Source organism: Anomaloglossus baeobatrachus, chromosome 4, assembly GCF_048569485.1.
Source record: "Anomaloglossus baeobatrachus isolate aAnoBae1 chromosome 4, aAnoBae1.hap1, whole genome shotgun sequence".
Classification (NCBI taxonomy): domain Eukaryota; kingdom Metazoa; phylum Chordata; class Amphibia; order Anura; family Aromobatidae; genus Anomaloglossus; species Anomaloglossus baeobatrachus.
In genome coordinates this window covers 99,058,806-99,071,187 of record NC_134356.1, presented here as the reverse complement: position 1 = coordinate 99,071,187, position 12,382 = coordinate 99,058,806, and the positions used below count along the sequence as shown (strand labels likewise).

General features: G+C 38.0%; 1 protein-coding gene across 1 annotated transcript in view; it reads right to left on the bottom strand.

Moving 5' to 3' along the window:
* Positions 1-4,718: 4,718 nt before the first annotated feature.
* Positions 4,719-12,382, bottom strand: part of LOC142302322 (uncharacterized) — a 45,403-nt gene continuing 37,739 nt past the window's right edge. Inside the window, exons 6-8 of the mRNA XM_075343384.1 lie at positions 11,853-12,096; positions 7,084-11,182; positions 4,719-5,070 (exon numbers count right to left, since the gene is read on the bottom strand). Coding sequence (XP_075199499.1) covers positions 4,719-5,070; positions 7,084-11,182; positions 11,853-12,096 — 4,695 coding nt within the window. The remainder of the gene's footprint in view (positions 5,071-7,083; positions 11,183-11,852; positions 12,097-12,382) is intronic.

The following is a 12,382-nucleotide window of genomic DNA, read 5'->3' as shown; positions in this document are numbered from 1 at the left end:
CCCGTCTGATTATGTATAGTGTGTTGTACGTTCTGCATTAATAAAATGGTGTTATCTCCCATCCTGGTGTGGTACTTTAAAAAACACTGAGGAAAGGGGGATGGGGAGGGGCTTTTAACTTCTTGCGTTTCCTGTCCCTGTAAAGGTCAAAGGAGCAACTCCTACCGTGCTGTCATGTTGGCTCCTGGAAACATCATTACCGGTAAGTAGTAATTCCTATTATTTCTATCCAGAGGTTTTTTAATATTGGGCAATCCCAGAAAATGTGCAGTAGGCTACCGGTGCCGTTACAGTTCCTCCAGCATGAGGAGGAGTTGTTTTTATTAATTTGGTGGAGCCTGAGTGGAGTAAAATACCATCGGGTGAGAAGTTTGTAGTGGGATTCTAAAAGAGAAGAGCAAATAGTTGAGGAATTTGTTGCTTTTAAACCGATCTGCCAATTCTCTTCAGAAAAGGATTGTTTTAGGTCCTTCTCCCAATCCAGCATGTATTTCAGTTTCTCGAAATTTAGATCTTCTATTAAATGTTGATATATTTTTTGTTTTTTCCAAATAGGCACACTATTTGGGTTGCAGAATAATGTATCCATTATCTCTGGGAGGGGATTGTTATTATTAAGGATTTTACGCAGGGATTCTCTGATGGAAATAAGAGTTTTGAAATCTGAGTCGGGTAATTTATGCTTAATTTTAATATCCAAAAAAAGAGATAAAATCCAAACCATCATGAATGTTGCTAATTTTGTTTAGTTTTGAGTTGTGCCATGAGGTCGGTATCTTCTGGTTTGCGATAATAGCTAGAAAGTTGAGACTAAAGTTTCTAATTTGGTTATATTTGTTTATTTTAGCAGTTTTGTTAGCAAGGTGTTTCCATGCCTGTATAGAGGCTCTCAACATGGGGGGATCAGGTGAAGGGAGAGATGGGTTGAAAAGATGGGATAAAATAAGATGTTTAAGGGGACGATAGTTGTTAAAAAATAATTCCAAATCCACCCAGGGAAATGTGTATGAGTCTCCCACCCAACATTGGCTTTGTTTGATTAAATTAGCATTGTAATATCCCAATAAACTTGGAACACCAATCCCACCCCTCACCTTATGTTTAATTAGAATAGTTTTGGAGACCCTTGAACTCTTACCACCCCAAATGAAGTCGTTTATTGTTTTTTGTAGCTTGTTTATGATCTTGATAGGGATGGATCTAAATAAGTAGAGTATTTTGGGTAGGATCATCATTTTAAGAGTAACTAGTCTTTTGTAATGCTATTAATTAGTCGATCAGTGTTGACATCTACTATGTTCTGTAAATTTTTGGTAATCTGTATTCCTAAATAAGTAATAGAGGAGTCTTCCCATGAAAAGGCAGAGCATGTCTTGATTAGACTAATAGTGGGGTCATCGAGGTGAAATTAGAGGATTTGGGATTTTTTGGCGTTTAGTTTGTAATATGAGATTTTTGTGAAATTATCTATGGCCTTAATCAATTCCAGAACAGAGGGAGCTGAGTCTGAAAGGGAGAGGTTAATGTCATCTGCAAAAAGTCCAATTTTATGATGTTTGGTTTTTGTAGGGATTCCTTTGATTTTATCATTGGTTCTGATAAATTCAGCTAGGGGTTCAATTGCAAGGACAAACAGGAAAGGGGAGAGAGGACAGCCTTGGCGGGTACCGTTGGTGATACCAAAGGGGGCAGATAACTGGTTATTGGCATATACTCTTACAGACGGTTTAGAGTATAATGCCATAACCATATTGATAAAACTGTCCTCGAAGCCAAATTTGGACAGAGTCGCCCTGAGATACTGCCAGTTTATGCGATCAAATGCCTTTTCAGCATCTAGCGCCAGCAGTATGGATGGGGTTTTGCTTTTTTCCATCTGATGAAAAAGGTTGATAGTCCTCCTTGTACCATCGGAGGTTTGCCTCCCTTCGACAAAACCAAGTTGATCTTTATCAATAATTTCTGGAATCAGCTTTTTGAGTCTGTTGGCAATAATTTTGGCATATATTTTAATGTCTGTATTAATTAAGGAAATGGGTCTGTAATTGCCGACAAACTCAACATCCCCACCGGATTTCGGGATCAAAGAGATCGTTGCTTGCAACATCTCAGTGGGGATAGTACCCGTCGAGGAGATTTGGTTGTATGTTTTAGTCAGGTATGGGGAAAGGAGGGTGCAAAAGGATTTAAAATAATCATTCGTAAAGCCATCTGGTCCGGGGGCTTTTCCTAATTTTAGGGAGGAAATTGTATTGAAGACTTCAGTTTCAGTGAAGGGAGCATTGAGATTTGCAAGTTTATTGGGGCCTATTGTAGGGAGGTTTATTTTTGACAAAAATGTATTGATCATTTCAGGGGTTGGCTGGGGGGTAAGGTGATCATCTTTTAGGTTATAGAGTTGTTCATAATATCTGGCAAAAGCGTCAACAATATCCTTGGGATGATTCACTAAAATGCCACTAGTGTTTTTTATTGAGTTGATCCTTTGTTTAACTCTAATTGCTTTTGCTTTCTGGGCCATTAATCTAGTTGGCTTGTTAATGGAGGAATAATATTTCATTTTTGAGTAATAAAGGTGACGGTCAAACTCGTCAAAGAGTAACCCTTTCAGTTGGATTCTAAGGTCCAATAGATCCTTATGAATGCTCACCGATGGGGTATGTAGATTTTGTTGGGCTTTTTCTTTTTGGTTGATTGCATTTTGGATCAGGTCAATTTTTTTTCTCCTCTCTTTCTTGTGGAATGCAGATTGTTTTATTAGCTCTCCTCTCATGACAGCTTTATGGGCGTTCCAAATTGTAGTGGGACATAGGGATTTGTGATTATTCTCGTCAAAATAGTTTTTAATAGATTGTTCAAGTTGGGTTTTATATGAGGGAAGGTTGATTAGGGAAGGGCTACATTTCCATAGAAGATTCCTTTGGGCCTGTGAATTAAATTGTATTTCACACATAACCGGGGAGTGGTCTGAGAAGGTTTTCTTGAGGATTGTAGTGTTTTTAAATTTGGAAATGGTAAAAGAGGTGGTGAGGATCAAATCAATGCAGGAGAAGGTCTTATAAGTATCCGAGTAGTAAGTGAATTCTTTCGAAGTGGAGTTAAAACTTCTAAATGTATCGATGAATTTGTGTGCTAGCAGCCAATGCTTTAGAGAATGTTTAAAGAGTCTGGAATGTGCAGTGGAATCCATAAATCGGTCTGGAACTAGGTTGAAGTCTCCCAGTAGTAGTATATCACCTAATTTTATTTTTTATATGGTGCTAATAACCCTCTTGAGAAAGCCGATCTGGCCAAAGTTGGGGGCATATATGTTAGCGATGGTACACGGGTTATTATTTATCACACATGTGAGAATATGGAATCTACCCTGCTCATTCTTTGCTTCATTGAAAAACTGAAATGAAACTGTGTTTTTAACCAAAGCTGATACTCCTGCTTTCTTTTTTTCATTGAGTGCATAGAACACGTGGGGAAAATCTTTGTGTTCGAACCTAGGGTGATCAGGTTTTGCGAATTTGGTTTCTTGCAGCCATATAATGTCTGCAGCTGTTCTTTTTATGTCTCTCCAGACAAGAAACCTCCTTCTTGGGCAATTAAGACCTCTGACGTTGTAGCTTAATAACTTAGTGGACATTGGATAAAGATCAATTAATGTGCAATTCAGTAAACCAACAACAATAAAAGGGGGAAACAATACACTATCCTATAATATAAAAACTACTATTTCTTATCAACGAAAATATACTTTTAAGTAAATAGGCTTCAAGACCTAAAGAGGTAACAGCCAGTTATGATAATAACGTATATACAATTACTGGTATTACTAAAGCACTAAAGAAACAAACCGTGCTATGACTATAAGGAGAATGATGTCTCCTAGGAGGGAGTCCGTCTTTCAAGAGACTTCCAGTGAGGCAAATTGTTCATGGAAAGGATATGAGGGTTTTATGAGAAAAAAAAACCCCAAAAAAACACAATCCTTAGCTGATGACTGAAGGTCTTAGTCAAAACAAGTTTTCAAATATACAACATCTGGTTGAATAGAGGATTGGTGAAGAGTATATCCATATGTGGGATGGCAACTCGGCTCAAGGACCATTTGTCCTGTATTCAGCTGTTGTCAGTAGACAAATTAAGCAGGTCATAAAATTTGAGATTTGGTGAATGTGGTAGACCCAGATCCAGCTGTCAGATTGGTGTGGAGCGACTTTGCTTGATCCCATCTTCTTTGTTTAGTGCGGAAATGAAACGGTGGCCATCTTCTGGCTGAAGGAGAGTAATATGTTTGCCATTCATCCATACTAACAATTTGGTGGGAAAGCCCCAGCGGTATCGGATTCCCCGTTCCTGTAGGGCAGGGTTCCCCAACTCCAGTCCTCAAGGCCCACCAACAGTGCATGTTATCAGGATTTCCTTAGCATTGCACTGCTGTTGGAACCAGCACCTGGGCAGGTAATTACATTAACACCTGTGCAATACTAAGGAAATCCCAAAAACCTGCACTGTTGGTGGGCCTTGAGGACTGGAGTTGGGGACCTCTGCTGTAAGGCACTAGTGGTAGACATGAAAGCTCTTCTTAACTCCATGGTGTTTTTAGAAATGTCAGCAAATATTTTAACAGATTGGAAGGGTTCTGGGAGGGAACCGTTGTCTCTCATATATTTAAAAATTAGGTCTTTTGTGCTGAAAAAATGTACTCGTAGAATAACGTCTTTTGGTTAATCTGGCAGAACAGATGAGGGTTTGGGGAGCCTGTGAATGTGGTCTATAGTTGTCTCCAGTTCACATAATGATGGCAAAGCTGTCAGGAGTAGGCGTTTTGCATAAGTGTGTAAATCGTTGTTGGAAATTGTCTCAGGAACTCCTCTTAATTTTAAATTATTTCTACGTGATCTGTCCTCTAGGTCCACCACTTTATTTTTCAATGAGTGTATCTGGAGGTGAAGTCCATTTTGTTCCTCAGCCAAGTTATTTGTTTTCTCCTCAATTGTTGTGATTTTATTTTCAAATATATCCAATCTTTTGTTGATATTGTTAATTTCCTCTCTTATAGTTTTTCCAATGCAGCGTCTAAATTGTTATTTATAGTGGTGGTTAGCTTGGATATAAGGGATTCAAGGGTGAACATAGTTACACCTTGAAAGGTGCCTATGTCGGTGGGGGGTCCATATTGACTTGTGAGTTGGTTCATGGATAGATACATGGATAGATGGATAGATAGATACATGGATAGATGGATAGATACATGGATAGATGGATAGATACATGGATAGATGGATACATGATGGAGGGATAGATAGATACCATATATATATACGGTATATATATATATATATATATATATATATATATATATTAGATCTATAGTAGATAGATAATAGACAGATAGATGCATAATAGATACAAGATAGATAGATAGATAGATAGATAGATAGATAGATGGACAGATAGATAGATGGATAGAGGGATAGAGGAATAGATAGATAAATAGGTAGATAGATAGATGATAGATAGATAGATAGAGAGATAGATACATGATAGATAGATACATAGATAAAAAGAGGGTTCCATACATGATAGACATAAATGATAGATATATAATACATAGAGGGAGATATATAATAGATATATGATAGATAGAAAGATGGATAGATAGATTGATACATGATAGATATATAATAGATAGATAATAGACAGAGGGATAGATACATAATAGATACATGATTGATAGATAGATAGATAGATAAATACTGCATCTCTTTGTAGGTGAAGGAAAGAGATTAATTTGTTCCCATAAAACTATTAGGCTATGTGCCCACGGGACTCTGTATCTGCGGATTTTTCTGCATCAAAATCCGCAGCTTTCCCCCGGAATCCGCACCTTTTCATAGGTGCGGATTTGATGCAGATTTGACGCGGATTTTGCGATTTTTTTAAATTCAATTGAATAGGCAAAATCCGCACGAAAATCCGCAACAATAAGGCTATGTGTGCACGGGAGAATGTAGCTGCAGATTTTTCTGCATCAAAATCCGCAGCTTTCCCGCAAAATCCGCACATTTTCAAAGGTGCGGATTTGCCGCGGATTTACCGCGGAATTGCCGCGGATTTGATGCGGAGTTTGGTGCAGATTTTTTATTTTTTTTCCCAATTTTAAAGCCAAAATTCGGATGAAAATCCGCAACAATAATTGACATGTTGCAGATTTTTCCGGACCAAAATCCGCACGAAATCCGCTGCGGAAAAATCCGCAGCGTGGGCACAGCATTTCCAAAATGCCATAGAAATGGCTGGGAAGTACCTGTGCTGCAGATTTTCGGGAAATCCGCGGCTTTTCCGCGAGAAATCCGCGGCAAAATCCGCGCATTTTCCGCAGCATGGGCACATAGCCTTAGGCAGAGCTCCATTGTACAGAGCAGCATCCTTGTATCCAATATTCTAGAGGGAGAGGAAAATTTAATTTTTTTCTCCTAATAAAATTATTAAAAATAATAAAATAAAATAATGTACTTTTATTAGCTTTTTTATAAAATAACTAGAAGGTGGCCCGATTCTAACGCATCGGGTAGTCTAGAATGTGTATGTTTGTTAGTAGATTGAATAATAATGTAATAAATTGTTTGGATGGGTTAGTTTTAATTTAGTATTCTTAAAATAGTTTATTGGTTTAAGAATGACAAATAGAACAAACAATTTTATTTTCAATAATTTATTAGATAATGAATTGGTTTCAAACTATCAATACATATATTTCATATACTATAAATGGTTACAATTTTTTTTGTATGAGAGGAAAATGAAAGGATGGGAGGGGTAAGAATATTTTATTAGGGAAGAAAGCAGGGGAACAATGAGGTAAGTGGGTACTATGGAAAGAGGTTGTGGAAACATTCCTGGTTATTTAGTTCATGTTAAATATTTTTATGATCGGTGATTAATATGAACAGTTTTAATAGATGAGTCTAATGTTAAATGATGTCCATGGCTTGTAATGAAAGAAGGTTATGAACAGTGTAAAGTTAATTAAAAATATTTTTATACACCACATTTTGTGTAAAGATCTTTTCACTCTCTTTAAGTAACTTTCCTTGTAAAGGTGTGTCAAGAACTTGTACTTTGACGTTGCATCTCATTGTCACTCTTGAAAACGCAACGTACAGTTGTCCATGGCCAAAAACTGGTTCAGGTAGATATATGCCAACACGGTGTAGAGTTTGGCCTTGTGACTTGTTTATTGTCATGGCAAATGCAGGTTTTAGGGGAAACTGACGACGGCGAAGTTTAAATGGAAGGCGAGTGTCTGAAGGACATATATCAATACGTGGAATTAACACTTCCTTTTCTTTAGCTGATCCAGTGATGACTCTTGCTTGAATAAGGTGTGAATACATTCCAGTCACAATAAGGCGCGTTCCATTACATAGTCCTTGTTTGGTATTTAGATTCCGGAGCAACATAACAATGGTTCCAATTTTAAGTTGAAGTATGTGGGATGGCATTCCTGATGGTGTTACACTGTTTAAAAATTCAACGGGATAATGTTCACGTTCATCTTCATTATCTACATCGATTGAATCATCACTTTTGTACAACTTATATTCACCTGGCATGCGATCCATTACACGGGAATTTAGTAGAGTAACGTCTTCATTTTTGGCACAGAGAATTGCATAGGAAGAGGCTTTGTTAACATTGTTTTTGTCGTTAATATCAATGTTAAAACGTTGTCCAAAAACCTCAGTTACAATGCAGTCTTTACATAACATGTCTTCAGGTATTTCTATAATGTCTTCTCCAAGGTTATATTGATTGGTAAGTTCACCGTTACCAAGTTTCAGAAGCCATTTGCTGTAATCTGGATCAGTAGATCGCATGTTGTTAATTAGTTGGAGTTTGGTAAAGTTTTTCCAAAGTTCTGACATTTTTAAGCTGGACTCAATAATATCTGTTCTTGTTCCACTTGGTATAACTGGAAGGCATTGTCGAAAATCTCCCCCAATAACAAACACTTTTCCACCAAATGGAATTACATTTTTTTCTGCTACCTTTGTGGTCATTACTTCACGTAGAAGTCTGTCAATTAAGGTCAAAGCATATTTGGAGGCCATAGTGCATTCGTAAATTATTAAAAGACTTGCATTTTGTAAAAGTTTTCCTGCTACTGTATCTTGTTTGATTCGTGAAACGGATATTTCATTGACTGGAACTGGGATGCCAAATAGTGAATGCATAGTGCGACCTTCGTTTAATAGATTTGCTGCAATACCTGTTGTAGCAGATGTCAACACTTTTTTTCCCAACCCTCTAACGTGATGTATTAAAACATCATAAAGGTATGTTTTGCCGCTTCCTCCAGGACCGTCAATAAAGAAACATTTAGGGTTCGCATTTCCTTGGTTAAGAATGGCACTTAAAATGGTGTCATATGCAATTTGTTGTTGTTCATTTAAGGAGATTCTCAGCTCTGTTGCTAACAATAATTCTGAAGATTCATTATACTGCGGAGCTTGTGGAAGTTGTATTTCAGGGTGTGGCAAATTAAAGTCAGCATACGTTTTTCCATGTAGTAATAAAATATTTTGGACATCTTGCATGGCGTAAGCTTCACATTTGCAACAATGACCAGTTTGGTTGTGAAGATGTAAGCAGTAATCTTCAATTAGATTTTCTTTGAAAAGTGTCCAAAGTTGATCAGGGTTTGTAGGGGGGCCAAACACGCAAATGTAGGCAAACAATTCACGAAGTTGCTTAGGCATATGTAGGGTTACTGCGTCTTGTAAAGTAAGTTTCCAAACTGTATCATCAAATAGAAGTCCCAAAGCCAAAGCTGCAGCTTTAAATGTATCATGTAATACTCCATGAACGGTTTTTAAATGGTTATAACTTGTAGCTCCTCTGACATGCAGTAGTAAGAGGCGAAGGCAATATCTTTCTTGATCTTTGAGACTAACAGTATACATGCGTCCAATTATTGTGCTTACTCCACGTAGTCTTGGATTCCAAGTTTTTTTCCAAACATAATGCTCTGGAATCTCTCGATACAAATATTGCCTTGCATTTTTATCTCGTTGGTTTAGCAAAAACCATTCTAGTAATGTTGAGGTTGTGGTTAAAGTTTTGGACACATCTTCGACTTGAGCATCTTCAAAAAAATAAAGTTGTTGTTGATGTGGTAAATGAATAGCTAATCGTATAATGGCATGGGACTGTGAATGCATTGGAAAGGCAAATATTCGCCACGCAGCTTCGGGAGCACTGACATATCTTGAGTCTACAAAAGTTGAAGATTCATCATGGTTCAGAGTTTTCTGTTGGATTTCGACATTAGCTTTGTCATGGCCTTTGTAGATATACTTAAAAAGATATTTAACACTTTTGATTGAACCACAGATTTCCACGTTGATGTGACAGTTGTAGCGTTTTAGTAGGTATGGATTGTATGGAACTATCCATGAGTTATTGATATGTTTATTTTTGTGAACAATGTTCTCAATATCTTGTCGTCGGTATGATGGGTAGCCATCTAAATCTTTAACAGTGTGCTGTTTTAAGTCCTTTGGAAATTTTTTAGTACATTTTCCATTTTGCATGCATGGACTTGCTGGATTAAGAACTCCACATGGACCATGAACCATATGAGACACTACAATGTCATAGAGCTCTGGATATTGTTGTTGGTTAGGAATCTCAGCCCATACTATGTTGTCGATGTCTTCCTCAGTGTGAATCTTAGAATTGGTGTCTAAGATAAGGAGAATATGTGCATGTGGTAGACCTCTTTTTTGAAACTCGATGACATGAACCATTGCTATGACTGTTCCAAACAGGCCATTTTTGATGTCTTGTAAAAGGCTTTTTAGTTTTAGCCGAAATATGCGTGCAACTAAGTCAGGCCTATGTTCTACGTGTTGCCATGGTTCCAGATGCTCGGTGATTTCAACCCATTTGGGATTACAGGTCATGGTAACAAAAATGTCTGGTTTTCCATACTTAGTGACTATTGCCATTGCATCTTGATAACGTTGTTGCATGTTGCGGGGGCTTCCTTCAAATGACGAAGGTAGAATAACTGTTTTGCCAATAGGTATTCCCTTTTCAATTGATTTTTGTTGCAAATGTTCTTGAAGAACACAGTAGTCTTCTACTTTGAGGATTTTTTGATTTTGTCTTATGTAATTCAGGCGATTAGCTTCTATTTTAACATATGCATCTACTAAGTACTGTTGTGTTAGTTTTCCACCGTTTAAAATTGGATTAAAGTGATTGCGGACAGAGAGTTGAAAACTGTAGTATTGCAGTTGTGTTATTCTTCTAGTAGTACCTTGTTGTTGTAGGTTTTCATGCCAGCCTTGATCACCTCTTGGAAAGAAAAGCGGATATAGAAGAGCATCAAGGTTGCTGTGCAAAATGCTAATCCGCTGTGTTTTAGGAAGTAAAGGGTTGTTTTTGTCTGGGTGAAGATGAACTAATATATCCCTGTTAAAAGGAGGCTCTCCATCATCATTTTGGAAAACTACTGCGACCTCACTAATGCGTGGTTTGTTGTATCGCCGTGGATCTTGTCCACGTTCTTGTTTAATGGCCATGACAATAGAAGGCATTGAAGTTCCATATGTGATAGCCTTCTGTTCTTCTTCGGCTTCTACGTCTTTTAGCATGCGATATGCAGCTGCAAATGGATTGATTTGTTGTAAAAGTTGTGCAATTTGATGCATCATTTCAGTATTACACTTTTTGTTTTCGTGAACAGTCAGCCGTTGTTCTGTTGCTTCATTTGGATCCAAAATGTATAATTGAGCATATTTTGGAGTTTGGCCCATTTCTGGATGAAGTGTCCCTGTGCGGTGGTAAATTTGACCATGAATTTTAAAACAATACGGGCCAAATCCTGGCGGCGGTGCAATATTGGCTCCAAATGAAGCAAATGCATGTGAACTGTTGATGCTTCGGATATTGTCCATAAAATTTTTACTGTGTGGATGACTTCCTTTCATCAATTGCTCTAACAGATCTGAGTATTGAGGTATGGGCAACTGAATTTTCCCTTTTTGGCAGCATTGAGTGAACAGATTGTCTGCTGGTTTTTCATCGGTAAAATTGTGCGAGTTGCATTTGGAGCAGAGTGAATTCATCTTTCCACAGTAATGCTGAATAATTGTATTTTCATTATGTGTTCTGCTGGCTGTAAAAAGTTGAATATTGTGTTGAGTTTGGCTGAGATGGTAGATCATTCTTTTGTGATGAATTAGGCGATCATGTTGTTGTCTTTTTAGTTTGGAAGATGGGGATTCCTGTCTCCGTTGTTGGCTGTGGGCTTCTGCATCCTGAGCTTGTCTTGCAGCAGTTTGTTGTGGTGTCTCTTGTTTTCTACGTTGTGTGTGAGCTGTGGCATCTTGTGCTTGTCTGTCCACAGTTTGTTGAAGTGTCTCTTGTTTTCTACGTTGTGTGTGAGCTGTAGCATCTTGTGCTTGTCTGTCCAGTTTGTTGAAGAGTCTCTTGTTTTCTACGTTGTGTGTGAGCTGTAGCATCCTGAGCTTGTCTGTCCACAGTTTGTTGAAGAGTCTCTTGTTTTCTACGTTGTGTGTGAGCTGTAGCATCTTGTGCTTGTCTGTCCACAGTTTGTTGAAGAGTCTCATGTTTTCTACGTTGTGTGTGAGCTGTGGCATCTTTTGCTTGTCTGTCCACAGTTTGTTGAAGAGTCTCTTGTTTTCTACGTTGTGTGTGAGCTGTGGCATCTTGTGCTTGTCTGTCCATAGTTTGTTGAAGAGTCTCTTGTTTTCTAAGTTGTGTGTGAGCTGTGGCATCTTGTGCTTTTCTGTCCACAGTTTGTTGAAGAGTCTCTTTTTTTCGACGTTGTGTGTGAGCTTGAGCATCGTGGGCTTGTCTATCGGAAATTTGTTTAGGTGAGGCTTTGTGTCGACATAGTCTTTGAGAATTAGCTTCTCTGGCTTGTCTTTCAGTAGTTTGTTGAAGTGTCTCGATGTTGCGACGTTGTTGTCGCATTGATGCTGCTGCTATTTTTCTATCATGTTCGCTGGTGTATTTTCGCTTACGCCCCCTTGTAAGACAGAGCTCGTTAAGTATTCTTGAGTGAAGCTGTAAAAGGCAGACAGATAGACAAAATAATACAGTTAGACTGTTGAGTGAAGTAAAGGATTTTTTTGTTAGAGTACTGTGCATGAGAGAAGGTGTTGAGTTGACTTGTGAGAGCTATGTTGCACTGTGTTACTGAGCAGGTCTTTACAAATGTTGCTGAAAGTATGTTACTACATGGTTTACATTATGTGTGTGTTCCACGTGGAAAAACTGTAGGAGTGTGGGAGTGTTTATCGTTGTGTTGTGACCTTCTTTGTGGGCTACGATACAGCAAGATATGTGATGG